This window comes from Triplophysa dalaica, chromosome 4 (genome assembly GCF_015846415.1).
Source record: "Triplophysa dalaica isolate WHDGS20190420 chromosome 4, ASM1584641v1, whole genome shotgun sequence".
Taxonomy (NCBI): domain Eukaryota; kingdom Metazoa; phylum Chordata; class Actinopteri; order Cypriniformes; family Nemacheilidae; genus Triplophysa; species Triplophysa dalaica.
This window is the reverse complement of record NC_079545.1, coordinates 27,059,280-27,081,235: the sequence shown is the minus strand read 5'-3', so window position 1 is coordinate 27,081,235 and position 21,956 is coordinate 27,059,280. Positions and strand designations below refer to the sequence as shown.

General features: G+C 35.2%; 2 protein-coding genes across 2 annotated transcripts; both read left to right on the top strand.

Annotated features, from left to right (window-relative positions):
- Positions 1–7,163: 7,163 nt before the first annotated feature.
- Positions 7,164–12,145, top strand: LOC130418757 (carbonic anhydrase 4-like). The gene is made up of 8 exons (XM_056744839.1): positions 7,164–7,491; positions 9,489–9,521; positions 9,621–9,785; positions 9,864–10,009; positions 10,206–10,298; positions 10,379–10,445; positions 10,542–10,705; positions 11,411–12,145. The coding sequence occupies exons 1-8, from the start codon at positions 7,164–7,166 to the stop codon at positions 11,588–11,590; spliced, it is 1,176 nt and encodes a 391-aa protein (XP_056600817.1). The 3' UTR covers positions 11,591–12,145.
- Positions 12,146–12,338: 193 nt separating this feature from the next.
- LOC130418756 (carbonic anhydrase 9-like) lies at positions 12,339–13,678 on the top strand. The gene is made up of 4 exons (XM_056744838.1): positions 12,339–12,419; positions 13,047–13,139; positions 13,220–13,286; positions 13,464–13,678. Exons 1-4 carry the CDS (start codon positions 12,339–12,341, stop codon positions 13,676–13,678), a joined length of 456 nt encoding a protein of 151 aa, XP_056600816.1.
- The last annotated feature ends 8,278 nt before the right edge of the window (positions 13,679–21,956 follow it).

Genomic DNA, 21,956 nt, shown 5'->3' with positions numbered 1-21,956 from the left:
CAGCATTGTGAAGCACCTTTAATTCTAAGAGTGATGGTCAAAATATAAGTGGTAATATCGAATACACATATGCACACGCACGTACACACACACACAGGTTTTTTGAGTATGTTAGTGAGGACATTACATAGACTTCCATTGATTTTATATCAGGCTTATGATATATTATATCCTCTAACCCTTAACCTATAGTCATATAAACATGTGCCCTCTATTACATTTAAAGAAAAACACTATTTGAGCCAATTATGAGCCTTTTTATTTAGTGAGGACAGGTAAAATGTCCTCACAAGTTGATTCACACATATTTCACTGTGGTACTGAGAACATTTGGCCCTCACAAATATAGCTTAACCAGTACACACAAACACACACACAGTTGGTGGACAATCAATGTTGTTCATAAATTATTTTTTTCCCCAAGCAAATAAAATGAACACTGCACATTTGAAGCCTGCCCAGAAGTGACTGTATGAATTTTTCACACTGAATGCTCTCCCTGATGCTCAAGATAAAAACGCAACATCAGACATTAAAATGTGTAAATAGTTATTAAATTGTTGTAATGTAAATCGTTATGATTTGGTCCTCTGAGGAAACATGTATACATTTTATAGCTTCTGAAAGGAATTTCTAAAAATGTAAATAAAATTATAACAATTCGCACCAGTTCCTCTGTACAAATTATAGTGTTGCCTTCTTGAGCATCAGTGAATGTTTGTATATCTACAATAGTTGTGTATGAGCTTCTCAATTCTCCTTAGTGTGTAAGGGTGTCTGTAAACATTGACCACAACTGTGTGTGTTATGTTGTACATGTGACTTGTGTATATTGCCTTATAGCTGGAATTGGAACTTTTGGCACAAGGCAATGGCGGAGCGCAATACTTATCATTCTTGCCGCCCGGGAAGGCTTCAGACAAGCCCTTGAATTTAATCTCATGAATACAAGGTGTGCTTTTCACTTTGACAGGCATCAAAACGATTTGTCATACAATCATTTAGCACTGTAATAATTGAAACACAAAAGGTGAGGATTGCGCATAGGTGATGACACCTACATCTGCAAGCATTCAAAAAATAAAGCAATACACGCCTAAAATTGAAAGTGGCACTGTTTTTAGAGTTATTAGAGCATGTACTGGCGAGATTTAGAGGTTTATTGTGTTGTTTTTTGTTGTGTTGTCTGTTTGAAATAACACTTGCATATGGTTTGTCTTCCACAATATATTGATTATCTTTGTAAAAACAACTGTTTGTCTTGAATCTAAAATTGATAAAGGCATTTGCTGACAGCCTGAGAATCTAATTTTGAGTTGTTAGTTAGTACTAAAGTAATATTTTCTCTTTCTCTCTAGTTACCAGCATGCGTCCTTACAGCCTTTGCTATACAGCGAACAGGAAATCAAACACAACATATGTAAATAGATAAGATTATTATAGCCCTCATGTCTTTATAGCACATGTAATTAAATAAATCTGTGTTTGTATCTGAGTGACATACATGCAACAAACATTAGTGCAGCACACACCCTGCATAATACACCCAACAGACAAACACATTATTGTAATAGTTGAAGTCATGTATGGTATCCTGTACTCAAAGGTGCACACACACTGTGAAGACACACCTGAAGCAGTAAACAACACTCTCACAAGTCCAATTAACTTAAATAAAAAAATGTAAACAATAAAATAGTATACGCTTTGTAAATACACTCCTATTAATTAATTTTACTTTTACGTATTATATATACAACTCTTCAGCGCATCCTGGCTCACGTATAAACAGCATAACAGGCCTGTATATATATTTACATATATTTTATTTTGCACAAGCCAATTATCGCTTTTTATATGCATCATTTATTCATAGCTATGTCATTCTATAATCATTTATGCCCAAACACAGAGATGCCTAACCAATGAACCAGTGAGACCCCAGACCTCCTTTCCTCAATTCATATTCCTGACTACTTCCCCACAAGGCGTGGGAAATATCCTATTGGACAATTCAACTGTGATGAAATTATGGGATCATAACAACTAGTCCAATTAAGCAAATCTGAATTACACCTTGGCTTGCTTTTATGTATATACAGGAAATTTTCCTTTATAAATGAGAAATTGTGGGTAAAAAAACTCTCAAAACTATAAAATAGCGTAATATTTTGCTTGTTATTTAATCTTTTAAATCCAGCACGGCAAAACAACCCACCCCTGTACCAAATAAAATCAAACGTACGCCGTTTATTAGCATCAACTTTACATTCCTGCCATCCTTGTCATTTTTTTAATAGTCTTGTGACAGTCACAGGACCATTTTAAACCTGTTTGACTACGAGGACAACAACCAGAAAACCCTGAATTATTACAAAAAGCACCAATATGTTGATAATACGATAGTATTATACAAGTTAAAAAACACTCTTGAACTTGATATTGGTATTTATACCAGTAATAGCCTAATACAAGGGTAAAGTGAGTTTAGCGCACTATTTTGCAAAAATGTACATCTATAGACTGAATTTTACTTTGTACGGATATGTTTAACATCGTGGATATATAGTTTCATATTCTAACCCAGGCCACTAACATTTGAATCAATCTGGAATGAGTTCCTCTCATTAAACATTCATACATAATCAAAAAAACCTCTTACTCCCCAAGTGCTTTTTATAACAAATGTTAACCATACATTCTGATCCTCTGTAAATATTTGAAACAAAAGGAATGTATTGAGAGTAGTATCTGTAAAATATATACTATAGTTTGCATAGCCTGTTTAAGTAGCAGTGAAGCAGCAGTAACAGAATATAACCGCCAGGAGCGCGGTTATGACCAGGATTATACAGGTCAAACATAGACATAAAAAATTACTTAAACAAAGCATTAATATGGCAAGATTAAATATATAAGCTTTTGGTGAGACCGTAAACTGGCAATTGTTTCTTTGTCCTTCATCTGTGTTTATATATTTTAGATAAAGATAAAAACTCCTCTCATTTGTCATTGAGTCTGATAACACGGTGTTTGTCTCCCTCTGGTGGTGAAAATGTCTCCTACGCCTCTGCGCTCGTGTCTTGACTGAAACAGCACAGAGCCAAAATCTTAAAAGAGTTTGATTTCTATTACATGTATTTGTTACTCATCTTCTAATCTGGTTATTTTGTTGTTTTTATCTTGTATTAGTGTCGTGGACGTCACACGCACGCCGGAAGCACGTCACAGCTGATTTCTTCTTCTGCTTCTTCTGTGGATTTATTGAACTCAAACCGATTAAAAAAAATCTAAAATATAGAATTAAAATAAAAGAATAAAATATACACCATTTAAATGACTTATTTTGAAAAATGACATTTTAGGCAGAACCAAATATGGAGATAACACATGGATGTATGTGTACATTGTAAGAGATCAAATAAATAGTTAATCCAAACATGGAGATATTGTTAACAGTTATGAACCCTCATGTCATTAAACCCCAATTCCCTTTTCTGTGAAACAAAAATGAAGATATTTTGAGAAATGTCTCTGTGGTTTTGTGTTTAGCCTATAGAAGACAATGGGGACCCTATGTTGTTTGGAAACCAACGTACCAAAACATATTTTGTGTTCTGCTGAGGAAAGAAAGTCGTACAGTTTTGGAATGACATGAGGGTGAGTAAATTATAACTGTTTTTACTTTTATTTTTTACCAGCCTATCCCTTTAAGGCAGTACCCTGATAGCACACATACATTCGGCTTACGTCTATTTGACGCCTGCATTTACATCTACAAGACATCTACAATACATAGTTTGCTCATCTGCAATACATCTAGAAGATGTCTGTAAGGGTGTGCCGGAAACAGGAGTAGTTCTTTATTGAAAGTGCATGGGGCACATTATATGCGATTGGAATTCACCCGAAGATTTGATCGTTTAGTTTCTTGCACAGATGAATTGAGTGGCTTTATAAAACGCTAATTTAATGTCACAATGGTCAGGGATTACTTTTGTGTTAAAGGTATTTGCGTTTTTTAATTTTATTGATATAACTTGAATTAATTCAACCAGATATCTTCATAAATATACACACATCTTGGATGTACTGGAGGACTGTGCCGAGAAAATTCGTAGCAATTTTTGGGTAAGGTAACGTATTAAGGAATTTGAAATCCAAATTAAAATACAATATCCCTTTTAATTTAATATCATGAAAAGGCACAAATACTGGATGCAATTTTTGTGTGCATTTTTTAATATATGGCCTATAGGTAACAGCAACAAAAACAGTAAAAAAGGAACTAAACGCAAAAAATAACAGAAACATATAATTACAGAATAAATGAGGGTATGGTAAACAAAACTGGCCCACGTCCTATTTGTACGTTTGGAATCTGGCGCTCATAGAAAAGTAGCCTATTGAAGACCCTTATGTGACGCATGTTCCCTCCCCCAGACGTTTTTGTTTTTTTTGAAAACCTATGACTTCAAACAAACCGTGTCAACAAAACAAGTTTAAATTGAGCAACGTAGATAAATCGGATTAAATATATTTTATATACGATTTAAGCGAAGTCCTCTTCTAAACTTTATAACCTAAAAACAAGGTAAACTTACCAAAACTTCGAGAGACCGAACATGCAATATCTGATTTAAATAATCAATCGTCATAAAACACATTATAATATTACAAGCTTCTGCTGCTGTGTATTATGCTGTCTTTGCTTCGTCAACCGCTAGGTGTCAATAAACACCTCTTTTCATTACATTGACTATTACTGTACATTTAGGGTGATGGTTCAAGGTGGTCCTGGTCAAGACAAATAAATCTCTTTTTCCATAAAATACGGGACTAGAATGAAACTACAGTTAAAAAAAACCTAAAAAAAATTTGTAAAGAAAGAATTTTCCTGTGGAATATCATAGTTACAACAACTTAAGACTGGGCTGGACGTCTTTCAGGTACATGTTTAATAAAATAGATGACAGACAGACAGATGTTAATCATATTATCATACATTTTTTTCATGGTTTTATATGCGTGTCATCAATACTGTGATTTAACAGGTGCATAAGATGCTTTCAATATTAGTGTGAGGGAGGAGACATCCTGTCTCTCTGCAGATGTATATATATATATAAATATAAGAGCGGAAGAGGTCACATTTGGTTTTATTGAAGGAGTCACAGATCAGTCAGTCACGATGAAGAGTCTGATTTCACTTTTTCTTCTGTCATTCGTTCTGCATGTATTCAGCAGTGCAGGTGAGTCCAATGACGATAGAAAGGTGTTTGCATTCATTTAATTCATTCTGTATGTTCTCAAAATTCATTCGATTTAATGCAGTTTCCATATAAATCCAGAAAACGTCAACTTTTTTAATGCATTTTATGCCACATTTTAATTGGCATTACAAAATATCAAATATATGCTTGATGAGTAATTAAAATGAATAGATTTAATATCTAAAGTGAATTTAAAGGTCCGCAATCAAAGGCCTTGAACAGTTATTATTGTTATTTAAAGAAAACTCACGCTTTTCAAATTCATGCCGAATAATAATAATAATCAAACCCAATCCCTCTGAATTCTGAGTTTGTGATTGTTTTAGGCATTTCATTACAAACATTTTCAGCAGTAATTGATCCAGTGCTCAATATATGATATCACACACAAAACAAAGTTAATTCAATGCCGTTCTTAAACTTAATTGTATCACGTTTAATCAACTTTTATGTGATTCATTTGAATTGAACTATACGTGAATGATTTGTGCTGTGAGCTCCCAGCTACTGAAAAATAAAGAGAGTAAATGTAGAAATCAAGTGTTCTTTTATGCCTTTTTAATCCAGATGAGAACAGAAGAAAACAAGTCTATTGTATTTCTCCATGACAACATTATGCTTTTTTAAGTAGGCCTACGCCTTATCAAATTACAGCTGTAAGTAATACCAACATAAGAAAAGTTTGTTTGTTGAGAAAGTGAAACCCTACCCAGGTGAAGAGATTCAATTGGTGTCAATACAATCAGAGTGTGTGGGGGGGTTGAAATCGTTTTTAGTTACATTTTGTTTAATGGAAGCAGAAATGTTGGTGTAGCATCTGGAAATAGTGTGTGCAGGTGCATACGTGCCGGGGCCAGCATCAGGGGTGTATCAAGGATATAAACCATCAGGTGCTGAGCCTAAAACATTAGGGGCTAGTGTAGGGAATTTGGATTTGGTTGTAAGGAGTATTTTTTTCAAGGAAAATATACTTTGCATGAACTTTTACATGCAATATAGTTAATTAGCAAACACAAAATAACCACATACATTTAAATGTATTCTTCTCGAGGAAAATATTTTTTGCATGAACACATTTATGCAATATATTATCAAACACAAAAAAAATTACTTTACAAAAATGTTTTGTTAAATGTATACATTTAACCATTGTTATCTATGTCTATCTACGTGTGTCTACTGTACTTCATTCTCTCGTGGACTTTCAAATCAAATCAAATCAAATCAAATCACTTTTATTGTCACATCACCACAGCACAAGTGCTTTGGTGAGTGAAATTCTTATGAGCGTGCTCCAGACAGTGCAGAAAAACAACAGACAATTTACCTATGGACAGACAGTGCAAAAAAACAACATCAATTTACATATGGACAGTACATATTTACAGACTGTACAGAAGACAGTGTGCAAAATACACATACATATACTCAGTACACATAGTGTACTATAAAGACCTACTCAGATATCAACGACACATTATACACCGTATGGGCACATCCACATTATGTACAGTATCTATACACAATGTGGTCCATACATAGTAATAATGTGAGGTGCAACAGGTTATAAATTAACAGCAGATTGGTTGAGCAGCAGATAGTTGTGCAGAGGTGCAACAGTTTATTCATATGCAGTGTCGTGGATGTGCATTGTATGGTGTCCAGTGATAGCAGATAGGTTGTGTTAGTGCAGTGTGTGCGTGTAGTCCAGTTGAACTGTGTTAGAGTGCAGTGCATGGCATATTGTGTGAGTGGGAGTGTGATGTAAGTGAGTTATTTGTGACTGTTCATTAGCCTGATAGCCTGAGGGAAAAAGCTGTCCCTCAGTCGGCTAGTGCGGGATCGGATGCTGCGGAAACGTCGCCCTGAGGGCAGCAGAGAGAGCAGTCTATGGGACGGGTGACTGGAGTCTTTGATAATCCTCCGAGCTTTCCTTGTACACCGCCTGGTGTAGATATCCTGGAGGGAGGGAAGCTCACCTCCAACAATGTGGCGGGCAGTTCGCACGACCCTTTGCAGAGCCCTGCGGTTGCCAGCGGTGCTGTTTCCATACCAGGCGGTGATACAGCCGGTCAGGATGCTCTCCACAGTGCAGGTGTAGAAGGATCTGAGGATTCTGGGGCTCGTTCCAAACTTCCTCAGCCGTCTCAGGAAGAAGAGACGCTGATGTGCCTTCTTCAGCACTGCATCTGTGTGAGCAGACCATGTGAGATCCTCGGTGATGTGAACGCCGAGGAACTTAAAGCTGCTCACCCGCTCCACAGGAGAACTTTATTTTTCAAAGTTCTTTATGATTCTTTTATCCATGTAATTTCCTGTTCATTTTTTTGATGGTGGAATCATCAGAGTATCTTCCAGACTTGACTTGAGCAAAAAAAGCATATGGTAATGTTTGTAATGCGTTAGTGCTTTCACGTTTATGAACTGGGCGATACTAATAAATGAAATTAACAGCCAGTTCCTTAAGGATTTTTCCTTGTTTGTAAATTGTGTAAACGTTGTAAATAAAGTAATGTTTTTTGACAACTTTTATTAAATTAATATATTTATATGAATAGAAATACTTAATAGCTATATAATTGATAATACTTAACCTAATATATATATTTTCATTATAATCTGAAGAATTGAAACTAAGTTCCGCCACAATGAATTTTTTGTGAGACAGAAAGGTTTTTCAGATGTTAAAGGTTCTTTGTGGAACCAAAAGGTTTGTTTATGTCATCGAAGAACCTCTTGAAGCAGATTTTTTTAAGAGTGCACAGAGCTTTGACGTCATGACTTCTCTCAGAGCGTACAGTTTACCAAGCAGGCTGGTCCACTTATCTCTGTCAGCGTTGAGTCTTGACTCACAAATTAAAACGTAAAGATATTTATTGACTATGAGTGTGCGGTGTTGATTTCTATGTAGGCCGTTTCGTGCTTTTGCACGTGTTTGCCATAGATATTTTTACCTTATTTTATTTACATGTGGTGCCGTGGCCCGATTTAAAGAAGGTTGGTAACATGAAAAGAATATTAAGGATGGACAACAAATCTAAACGGACACTTTAATAACTAAATAGGCAATGACTCGCAAAACACCAGACTTGGGTTGCAGGCCAGATCTTGTTGAAAGTAGCATTTTTGTGTTGTTTTTTTTCCACCTGATGGAAAAGAATGTCAATGGACTACCTCTGAGATGACGTATTTTGGAGGAATACCCGGATATAAGTGTCACGCGGGTTTCCTCGACCGAAAGCCTATGCATTTTCCCATAGACTTTTGGAGGATTACAAAAAATAAGATCTGTGATGACCAAAGGTTTATGATGTTTTCACGTTTTGTCTATCAAGATCATGTTTTCAGGTTACCCCAATATTAGCAATTCTTAAAGCCTAAATACAATCGACAGAAATAAAAAGCTAACAAGAGGCTATAAACAGACTAAACTAAAGGTTGCACGATATCAACGTCACCACCACCAATCCTCCGACAACTATCTCATTTTTTTTTTAAATGTGTTCCCTGGTAAGTAATTACTCCCTGAATGAATCTCCAAAAATCATTTGATCGATTTATGCCTTTGTTTGATTATTTGTGAGATTTATATGCGCGACGACATCTTACGTCCCCGCCAAAGGTAGTCACTTTCTGCAAATTGTTAGCAACCGCCATTTTAAAGACACAATAAAGGGTTTAAATCATCACGAGCGAGTTATAACTGGTGTGTATTATGTCCTAGATTAAAACATGAATATTAAGAGGTTTTCTTAACCACAGTCCTTCGGAAGAGACATTTAACCGAGTTCCTGACTCTCATTAAAAATCCCATCGAAGGATGCCCTTCGCATAAGAGTAGGAGTGTAACCCCGGCATCCTGGCCAAATTTGCCCTTTTGCCTCTAAAACATCATGGGCTGCCAATCATCCCCATACTGTATGTACTAATTCGCTTTGTAACTCTGTCTGTTCGCCACCAATAAGCTGGTGTGTGGTGGGCGTTCTGGCACAATATGGCTGCCATCGCATCACCCAGGTGGATGCTGCACATAGGTTGTGGTTGAGGAGATTCCCCGTTCCATGAGAATTGCTTGGAGTGCCCAGAAAAGTGCTATAAAAAAATATTTATTTAAAAAATTGATGGATATTGTTGGAGTAGGAATGGATGGGCCTAAAGGAATTTAAAAGCATTTCAATTTTGGGCTAACGCCGAATCTTCTGTGTTTCTGCTCAGAATGGTGCTACCATCCAAAAGGGAGCTGTAAAGGTAAGATTTCACAACATCTCAACACTTGCTGTAGCACATCAAACAGACAAACAGTTTCCATCTAACTATTTAAATCTAACACCTCCATGTTGCCTTAAGGTCCAGAGAACTGGAAGGAAATAAACAATAATTGTGGAGGTGACAGACAATCGCCTGTCAACATAGTGACAAAGACAACCCAACTGGACAAGCGCCTGACGTCCTTCAATTTAACTGGATACAAGACCTTATTCGACAGTACTGTCAAGAAAAACAGTCACACTGGTAAGACCACAGACTGAAGACAGGCAGATGCTCAAGATCAGCTATGTAAATACTGACATGTTGTCTTTTCCATCCCAGTTGAGGTCACTCTAAACCCCACAGCAACAGTATCAGGTGGAAACCTGGAAGACACGTATAAGCCCCTTCAATTTCACCTGCACTGGGGCACAAATGGAGTTCGTGGCTCTGACCACACCATCGATGGAGAACAGTATCCTATGGAGGTACGACCAACCCAATAACACATGAATTAGATGACAAATCTGTAATCAAGATGAACTTCTGTTTTTTACCAAACGCACAATATCAAATCCTCCTGCAATGTATTGCTCAAGTACAAAATAAAAAATTCTAGAGATTGTAATGAATACATGTTATTATTTGTGTAGGTCTAATTGTTACTATGAACTCTCTCTTCAGCTTCACGTTGTACATATAAAACAAAAATACAGTAATCTTACGGAGGCTTTCCAGGATCAATCTGGCCTTGCAGTGTTTGGATTCTTCTTAGAGGTTTGATATTAGCGCTCTATTACAGAAGAAACATGACATTCATAAACACGGATGATTAATGCGTCATTTCTTTCTGACAGGAGTCAAACAGCACCAACAAAAATTTTGACAATCTCATAAATGTCCTGAGGAGCATAGAGAACAAAAGTCAGTCCACAACATTGTGATTATTATTAGTACAAATGAGAGCTTTTTTATTTATTTAAATGATTTCTTTGATTTTCCCATATGCATCTCTTGCAGGTGGAGATGTGTCCATTAAAAACATCTCAGCCAGTCAGTTCATTCTGCCGGAGGAGAACATGACCAGCTATTACCGTTACAATGGCTCTCTGACCGCACCCAACTGCTCTGAATCTGTGATCTGGACCGTCTTTGAAAAGACCATTCCTCTTAGCAAAAAACAGGTACGGCTGAATCCAAATCAATCCGTGAGGACACAACTGAACAAGCTTTGAACTTTAGATCATATACCGAACAGCATTAATTCTTTAATCGTCTACTAACTTACCAGTTCATTCAACAGACTGGCTATTCTCCCCTTCATTTCAAAATTAAGGGACCAGTCCAAATATTTTGTTTAAATACATTTCTAGTTGTGTTGTGTTCACTCCAGTCCAGTGTTTGTTGTATTTCAATAAAATCCAACCTCAGATGTGACATCAAGTCATTCAAAACAATGTGAAAGACTGACAGAATGACAAGACACATGAAAATTGATTAAATGAAGGTTATCACACATTTTTCCCAAATACAGCTAGAAATATAGAGATATTGCATGAATGTAGAAATATTGCTGTAAAGTGAAAATGAACTTCAGAACATCTTTTCTGTTATATTCATTTTCTGGTAATTTATCCGAATAGAAGCCACATTTTTATTTGACATTTATTTTAATATGTATTTAGCAGTTTTGGGAATAAAACAAGAACGATTATTTTACCTAAACGCAAACCTATAAAAAGTAAATTCAGAAAACCTGAGAATAATTTTGAAATGGTCCTTTTCACATTTTTCACAGCTGTATTTGTTTTGTGTAAATTACACCTGACTGTTCTACTGCTTTTTATTAACTGCTCATTCACACATTCTTTGTAATAACTTTGTTTCAGCTTGAGTTTTTTTCTTCTCTGAAACTCGACGACGGGACACCGATGGTTGGGACATTCCGACCACCACAGCTCCGTAGCGGACGTACAGTTTATCGGTCGAGCAGTCCGGCGGTCCTGGCCAGCGTGGTGCTTCTCTTCATCTCCATCACTACAACATTCAGTCTGTCCCATCTATGCTAAGACAGCCCAACCCAGACTGAACACAATGAGTTCTCAACAAAACAACAGACCAACATGAGATCAAATAGAATATATTTTTGCTATATGAGTGTTTTTCTACATTTTGGCGGAGTTTTCAGTCTTTCTAATACCATTTGGATAATATCAATAAGTTGTAAGTGACTCTAAACTTTCAAATAGTAGTGAATATAATTAACCCTTAAATAAAACTCTGAGAAAAATAAACATTTACTCACCATCATGCCTTTTAGAAAGAAGCGTCATCTTACTGTATTTTTCCATATAAAATGAAACTGATGTTGATGTTAAACTTCTACTTGAATCTGATTCCTTTTACACTTTTTTCAACAACAAACAATGTTGCAGGTCTTTTGTGAGGATACATGATTTGTGTTTTTGAAGGTCCCATGTGTATTAAACAATAATCACAATGTAGCAAAGTAAGAATATGTGATTTTAAGATGTACTTTATTTAATCAAGTTAATACTACATGATTTTCTCAACAATTTACTTAATTTGTTTAATCAACTAACATTAGTGTTACAGTAACATTAGCGAAACTGGGCACATGATTTCCCAGCATGCCTTGTTCAAAATGCATGTTCCAAGTTCTATTGTGAAAATAAAAATACATTGAACCTGGAATAGGTTGACGTGTTGTTAATTTTTTACTGGGAATTGACCCTTCCGTGGAGTTTTACAGGTGACCTGACCAATATCTTTATGATCTTTACTCTCTTTATGGTCATGATCACAGTTTCACCCATTGACTATACGTGTCAGAAACCAATGGCCCTATCCAAACGTCATGTCATTACAGCAATCACAGTACGTTAGGATAGATCTTTCATCTTTATTTTATTTATTGTATTTGGAGTCACTTTCATAACCTGAATATACACTTCAAATGCATATCGCAGACTTTCTTAATGCTTTTGGTTAGAAAGAACCCGTCATTTTTTCCCAGGAATGATTATTTCACAATAAACATTCTTTAGTACAGTGGGAGCGCTCTAGTTGATGTTGGCTTTGTGAAGGATCAATAAAGCAACACAATCTCATGGGCAATTCGTAACTAGTTTACGAGATTCTTATGAATTCGTACATTACAGTGCGATTTGCTTTCGTGCCAGAGATGTTAGATTTTCTAATAGTCATACGATTTTGTACGATTCACGAATTCAAACGAATTGGCCACCTTGGAAAGTCGTTATGAATTCCCTTGTGATCAGGTTGGAATTAAAACACAAATCGACACTCATTGTATGAGCATTAGTTAACTTGTGCAGATTTTCCTCCAGAGTTTAGCTCCATCCCTAATCAAACACACCTGAACAAACTCATCAACATCTTCAAGATCATGAGAAACACTAACAGCAAGCAACCATTGAATGTTAAAATGTGTTGATTTGTCAATATTGATGGCCTAATTGTTACTATGAACTCTCTCTTCAGCTTCACGTTGTACATATAAAACAAAAATACAGTAATCTTACGGAGGCTTTCCAGGATCAATCTGGCCTTGCAGTGTTTGGATTCTTCTTAGAGGTTTGATATTAGCGCTCTATTACAGAAGAAACATGACATTCATAAACACGGATGATTAATGCGTCATTTCTTTCTGACAGGAGTCAAACAGCGACAACAAAAATTTTGACAATCTCATAAATGTCCTGAGGAGCATAGAGAACAAAAGTCAGTCCACAACATTGTGATTATTATTAGTACAAATGAGAGCTTTTTCATTCATTCAACGAGATAAACATTTTATTCAAATTAATGTTATTATTTGAGCTGTTCTAGCTCATTTGTAGACCTGTTTTTTATTTATTTAAATGATTTCTTTGATTTTCCCATATGCATCTCTTGCAGGTGGAGATGTTTCCATTAGAAACATCTCAGCCAGTCAGTTCATTCTGCCGGAGGAGAACATGACCAGCTATTACCGTTACAATGGCTCTCTGACCGCACCCAACTGCTCTGAATCTGTGATCTGGACCGTCTTTGAAAAGACCATTCCTCTTAGCAAAAAACAGGTACGGCTGAATCCAAATCAATCCGTGAGGACACTACTGAACAAGCTTTGAACTTTAGATCATATACCGAACAGCATTAATTCTTTAATCGTCTACTAACTTACCAGTTCATTCAACAGACTGGCTATTCTCCCCTTCCTTGGAAAGTCGTTATGAATTCCCCTGTGATCAGGTTGGAATTAAAACACACATCGACACTCATTGTATGAGCATTAGTTAACTTGTGCAGATTTTCCTCCAGAGTTTAGCTCCATCCCTAATCAAACACACCTGAACAAACTCATCAACATCTTCAAGATCAAGAGAAACACTAACAGCAAGCAACCATTGAATGTTAAAATGTGTTGATTTGTCAATATTGATGGCATGTAAGAAAAAATTACTTTTGCACCCTGCAATTAATGTTGAATTTTTTTTGACATTTCATCAGATCACCATTACTGAGATCAATGTTTGCTTTAGTTGAGCTCTTTATTAGTTTTGTTCCTGCTTCTCTTTATGTGCTAAAAGTGTTTCTGTGAGAACACGTGTGCATTTGTAAAGAAAGAGATGTTTGAAGTAGAAATGGTGTAGGATACTTTTATTATGAATCTGGACAAATCTTGAATCTGATCTTTCATGACTGGTATAAATGTTATAGTTTATGAGTGAAAAGTTACTGTGACCAAATAAACAAGTGAAATCTGAACAATGGTGACAATCCCCAATTAATTCAGATAAACAGATCAACTGCAGTGCATGCTGGGAGTCATGAATGAGTTTTGTACTCAACAAACATATTTCAGCTCTGTTACAGCAGACAACGAAAACTTGATTTTTTATTTGTTTGATAAGGGTTGAAGCGAATCTCTGTAGGACACCGGCCTCGAGGGCTGAGTTTGGGCACGCCTGAGTAAAATACTCAAGTTCTAGTCACCTCTTTCTCTTATACATCTCTTTCAGTTTCATGTTCTACTGTAATATCACAGGTTTGGTAGGGTAAAACTTCCAAGTAATTCAATTGAATGGCTCCATTCGTTGCTGCCTATGAAGCCTAGAGTTAAATCCACACAGCGTTTTCAGCTTCAAGAGATGAAATGTTCTGGTGCATGAGAAAATGTCAAAGCTTAATTTCAGCAAATTGAGACTGAGCCATGTTCTATGAAAAACATAACTAGTTGTGCAAGCAGTCAAGTTGCTTTTTTGTTGCTGTTGTTGTTTTTGTCACCTGCCAAAGCCTCTTTGTCCTAAAATCTTCTATTCATGAGTTCAAATACTACTGTGACAGCACCTACTCCCTCCATCATATACTTCCGTGTGTTGCGGCTGACAGAACAATTAAAAAGTACTGTAACGCTAGATATCACAGAGACAAATTCAAGAAATGGGAGCCAGTATTTCCCAGCAGACCAATTTAACCTGTTTCATTGCATTTGCATATGTAAAAGTCCACACACCCCAGTTAAATTGGCAGATTTTTTTAATATAAATAAAATGAAACTAAGATGAATCATGTCGAAACCCGTTCCACCTAATGAAATGCGATCCACATATTAAAATGGAAAACAAAAAGAATTATTTTGAGATTAAGTGACATCAGTTTGCGTAAGCATGCACACCCTTTATAATGTGGAATGTGTCAGTATGCTCAGAATCGACCAATCACATTCAAACTTGTGTTAAACTTACGTCAACTGTGTTAAACTTGTGTGATCAATATAAGAGACTGATTAAACCCAAATAAAGTACCTCTGTTCCTGTAGGATTTTTTTGACATCTTGGTATTGACCCAAGGCTGGTTTAAAAGTAGCCCAGCATTTTAGGGTGTTTATGTCCAATTTGTTATACATAATTATTGTTCTTTCTGTATTTTTTTTCACTTATAGACATGGATTTCTAGTGTTCTCCATCTCAACGTTCCCAATAATGTCATGAGACAATGTTGTGAAGCAGAAACTTGACACTGTAACGTTGGTTGAAAATGGGACAAACTCAACCGTTGGGTTATATATTAACCTATGCTGGGTTGTTTTAACACTATATGTTGGGCTGTTTTAAGACGTTGTTGGGTCAAATATAACCACATTATGGGTTGATTTATGTCAACTGTTGGCTTTGTCCGTATAGGATACCTTTTTTTGGGGGTGTATATACATTTTTTTACCAAGAATATACATGACATGATGGTGGAATCATGACAGGGAGAGGCTGACAAATAGGAAGTCTGAAGTTTGCAAAAAACAAACAAACAAATAAATGCGACCGATCTTCCAAAACCATGTGGAATAATGTGTTGTTGTTGAACTACATAGCCATGATACCAGAATATATGTTTGGTGCAAAAAGTAGCACATCACCAACAGAAAACCGCCCCACAGTGAAGCATGGAGGTGTCAGCATCATGCTTTAGGGCTGCTTGTGTTCAGCTGATAATCAATTATTAATAGCTCCAAATAGTTTGAGGCCAGAACACTTCAGATAAAAAAGACTTACACCTTTCAGAATGACAATGACCCCTGAAAGCAGCTAAGAAATGGCTTCACCAAAAATGATCAAGATTTTGGAATGCCCCCGTCAGGGTTCTTTAAACTGTTTGAGATCAATCAAACAAGTTCTAAATTTTTTCTTGAAGACTGGTATTTACTTTTTTATCTTTATCTCCTTTATCGCACTTCAGGGCCCCCAATGCAGAGTCGTGCTACATGTCGTGAGGAATCTCTAAACGGCCACAGGCGCCAACTCGTATCTACTTTTTGAGACAGTTGCATAAAAGCATTTTTTTCAATCACAAAATCCTTGCAGAGCATCGATACTTAACAAAAAATGTTTCATCCTGTAATGCATGCTGGTTATCAATAAAAGAATAAATACATTATGCAGCTAACTTTTTGTTTTTAATAAAAGTATGACACTTTGCATCAGTTCCTCTGTACAAATTATAGTGTTGCCTTCTTGAGCATCAGTGAATGTTTGAATATCTAAAGTAGTTGTGTATGAGCTTCTCAATTCTCCTTAGTGTGAAAAGGTGTCTGTAAACATTGACCACAACGGTGTGTGTCTGTGTTATGTTGTACATGTGACTTGTGTAAATTGCCTTACAGCTGGAATGGAAACTTTTGGCACAAGGCAATGGTGGAGCGCAATACTTATTATTCTTGCCGCCTCGGGTACCGGTCAGACAAGCCGTTGAGTTTAAACTAATGAATACAAGGCGTGCTTTTCACTTCGACAGGCATCAAAACGATTTGTCACACAATCATTTAGCACTGTAATAATTAAAACACAAAAGGTGAGGATTGAGCATCGGTAATGACACCTACTTATATAAGCATAAGCAAAAATAAAGCAAAACACACATAAAATTTGGAGTGGCACTGTTTTTAGAGTTATTAGAGCATTTACGGCGTCATTGTGTTGTTTTTTGTTGTGCCAGATGCATATGGTTTGTTTTCAGCAATGTATTGATTATTGTAAAAACAACTGTTTGTTTTGAATATAAAATTGATAAAGGCATTTACTGACATACTGGGAATCTTCATGTCAGTTTGACAAATATCACAACGTCCTCAAAATGATGTTGGTTAGTACTAAAGCAATATTTTATCTCTCTCACTCCAGCATGCGTCCATACAGCTATACAGCAAACAGGAAATCAAACACAACATATCTAAATAGATTATTAAAGAGGTTATCATATCTTTATAGCACATGCAAATAAATACATCTGTGTCTGTTTCTGATTGACATACACTAACACCCAACATATACTATTGCAGCACACACCCTGCATAACACACATACACGCACAACCACAAACACTCACGCACGCAAGCAATCATGCACACACACATTATCGTAATAGTTGAAGTGAAGTAAAGTGATATATAGACATGTATGGTATCCCATACTTTGAATTTTTCCATTCAACCCATCTGACAGTGCACGCACACCTGAAGCAGCTGACAACATTCTCACAAGACTAATGTTACAATAAACATAAATGAATAAAATTCACGAAAAAATAGTATACGCTTTGTATAATTCACCCATTCATTCATATTACTTATAGGTATTATTCATACAACTCTTCAGCGCATCCTGGCACACGTATAAACAGCAAAACAGGCCTATATATATTTACAGAATTTATGTATTTTGCACAAGCCAATTATCATTTTTTTTATGCATCATTTAACCTTGGCTTGCTTTTATGTGTTTACAGGAAATTTACTTTATTAATGAGAAATTATCGGTAAAAAAATTCTCATACTATAAAAAAGCGTAAAATTATACTTGTTATTTATTGTTTTAAATCAAGCGCCGCCAAACAACCCGCAGGAATGCAGAAGTGCAAGCATCAAATTTTACATTCCTGCCATCCTCGTTATTGTTTTTAATATCCTTGTGACAGTTAAAGGACCATTTTAAACCTGTTTGACTTGGTTTTATTCGAGGAACACATAAAGAAAAGCCCTGAATTTTTTTAAAAGTACCTAAATGTTGATGATATGATAGAATTATAAAAGAAACGCTTAAAATAAATGCTTAAAAAAAAAACTCACTATTTTGGAAAAATGTACATCTAGACTGAATTTTACTTTGTGACATGTTTAAAATCTTGTATATAAAATGTCATAATACCCAGGCCACTAACATTTGAATCAAACCTTCCCACTCCTTTAGATAACAAATGTTTGCATTCTAATCCTCAGTGAATATTCGAATCTAAAGGACTGTATTGGGAATAGTATTTGTAAAAGATATACTATAGTATGTAGTATAGTTTGCATTGCCTGTATTAGTTGCATTAAAAAAAATGATGCGGGCTACCGGGTTATTAAATAAAAAACCCAAGAGGAACTTTGTCATTGTAGCATCTGTGAAGCTGCAGTAACACAATATAACCACGTGGAGCGCTGCAGGATCTAACTAGTCAAATATAAGACATTTCTTAAATAAAGCATTAAATATGGCAAGATTAAAGATAAATGCTTTTGGTAAGACCGTAAACAGGCAAATTTTGTTTCACCTTCATCTGTTTTTATGTATTTTTAGCAGATAAGTTTTAAGAAAAAAATAGTAACCATTTGTATGCTTATCCTTAAACAAACTCCTCTCATTTGTCATTGAGTCTGATAACACAGTGTGTGTCTCCCTCTGGTGGTGAAAATGTCTCCTACGCCTCTGCGCTCGTGTCTTGACTGAAACAGCACAGAGCCAAAATCTTAAAAGAGTTTGATTTATATTACATATATTTGTTACTAACCTTCTTATCTGGTTATTTTCTGGTTGTTTTTATCTTGTTTTACTGTCGTGGACGACGTCAAGACGCGTGACGTCACACGCACGCCGGAAGCGCGGTGCAGCTGATTTCTTCTTCTGCTTCTTCTGTGGATTTATTGACGGTTTGCAAACCGGGCAGCTGATTTGATACGCTAAAACATTTTATAAATGACTTTAAATTTTACATATACACCTTGTAACAAAGTAAAGAATAAATCGTAAATAATCAGCAAAATGCTAGTAATTACATTTCTTGGAACGTCTTTTGTAGCTTTGTTCAATTAAAATTACCTTATTGGCATGATGTGTACTAGTGTCTATATTGGCAAAGCATTATTATACATGACAAAATACATGCAATAAATACAGTATACAGTAAATTTCCTATAAATACAATAGTAATAAAGTGGCATTAGAACAATATGCTGAGTAAATGATCAAATATAGAATTGAATTTAAAACTATATAAATGACTTATTTAAAAAAATGTCATTTTAGGCCGAAATAAAGAAAAGACGATAACACATGGACGTATGTGTACATTGTAACAGAGAAAAAAGAAACAGTTAACCCCAAAATTTCCAATATTTCTATCTTTACACATAAACAATCTATTGTGTTAATTATTATATAATATCATATTTAAGCAACGCTAAGTAACAATTTGATTAACAGATTATTCATTCAGTTATTCAAGTTAAAATTGAGGCTACTCGGGGAAGAAACACTCATTGCAGGTGAGAGAGACCATTCATCATCTATCTAATGTTATAACCTCCAGTAGTCCAAATTAACACCCATTTCTCATTTGGGCATTTATTAGCCCTTGACATTGTATATATAAAGTCCCTAAAGCCACATTTCCCCCATTTGAAGACTGCCCAAAGCATGCTGTCACATTCTCAATCACATTTGACAATGTGGGCCAACACAAAATGTTTAAGGGAAAAAAATCTAAAACACATTTTCAACACTTTAACATAATTTGACTAGTTTTGTCCTTAACATTAATTCGGTCAGAATCCTCACTGACCTTTGTCATGCATTCCAGGTTTCAGGTATAATGATTTCAGTCACATGACATCCATGCTAAAATTACAGTAAAAGTCCTGTTGACTAAAATTTAATATAACTGGAAATAAACACACTGTTTAGGTGTCCCAGATTATCACATTTTACCCTATACAGCACAGTCTCACAACATATTTACTTGGACGTCTGTTTAAAGCTGTTAAAGCTGGACTGAACTTTATCAACGCCAGTCTGCACTACTTGCATTTAACAGTAATATGAATATGCACAGTATTCTTACATATTTTTTATACAATTTACTGATTATAGATTTATCAATCAATAGTCCTCAAGTGTTTTTGTGTATGCTGCGCAATAACTTCAGAACAGTCATTTGACCTGTGCTTTATTTTTGAAAACAGCATGTAACTTAGATTATTAATGATATTATTAATTACACTTTGGAATTGCATGACAAGCTCGACATATTTGGTTAAGGTTTTTGTTATAGAAACAATAAATGAATAATACATGTAAAAAGTGACATCTTAGAAAATTGTATTGCATTTAAAAATGAGTGCATTTTTGGCAATAAATAAACGTCCGTTGTAAAACAGGGGACTCCAAAAAATCTGAATGGAACAGCCCTTATTTTATTATTTAAAATAAAAATTAATTTTCAAGTATTGCACTTATAATTAACCTAAATAAAAATATATAAAAACAAACAGACTTGCGTTAAAAAATAAAAAAGGTAATACAATTACATCTTAAGAAGACACAAAGGATGAATACAGAGTATGGATGCACCGATGTATCGGCCGCCGATATTAATCGGCTGATATTGGATTAATTTAACACCATCGTCAAATCGATAATAGCATTTTACCGTTTCATTTGAGTGTAGCTGCTTTCAAACTTTCCATCGTCAAAATAAAGGTCCAGTTAACCTCAAAACAAACCTGCTACTCAAAATGTTCATAACTAGTAATTAAATGTAAGTACTTAAAACAGCAAAAGAAAAAAACATAAGATGTAAGATACTGGTTCATATTAACATAGTTGTACACCACAATAAAAAAGAAAACACAGAATCCAGAAAAAACTATTAGGGAAATGGGGAAAGATCAAATTGAATTTAGGAAAATAAATCACACGGATTTCACAGGTCCCTGGTTTATCAATTAACTGCATGGAGGCAATGAGTTTGTCTGAATATCCAATTTTTTTTTCTGTGCAAAATAATTACTTTAAATAGCAACAGCACATACTTTATTTAAATATATTAAAGAAAAGGATCCATTTTAAGTCAAATTTGGGTTAATGTTTTTGATCAAATAAATATTGAATAGCAAAATATCCTTTGAAGATTGTCATATTGTCTTATTGTATTTGTATCTTAACTCACATTATGTGCCTTTCTTAAAATGTTAAATAGATCCAATGTTCAGTAAAATAAATTGACTGCAGAAAAACTAGTATTGTATAGTACTGTATGCAATTGACCCATATCGGTATCGGAATCGGCCAATAGCTGTTTGTTAAAATTGGTATCGGCAAAAAAAAATCCTAATGGTGCATGAGCTCTTTACTTAAATGTATTTTTCTTACACATTAACATACAATACATTAACATAGTAGAGGGGGGGGGGAAAGTAAAACAAACAAAAATGACAATAATAACAAGGGGGTGTTCATTATGTTATCGACAAAATGAATGAAGTTAAGTCTTTGAGTGTGTCCAAAGTTCTCGTTGCTTTCCGGCAGAATGTCCTTCTTGGTTTCAAAATATACTTTTGTATCAGCCTTGAAATGGGTGATATTGGGCATCCTTTCTGACCATTTGCTAAATAAAATTTACCTTATGGTATTAATAGATTTAGCATGAAAATGTGACTCCTATTAACATCTTTTTTTAATATAGTAGAATATAACATTCCTTTAACTTAAATGTACTTCCAATCCACTCAACATAAAAAATGCAATTTCAACCTCAATCCAAAGAAATTGAACATACATACATTCGAAAAAAAAGATGCAATACATTCCCAATATC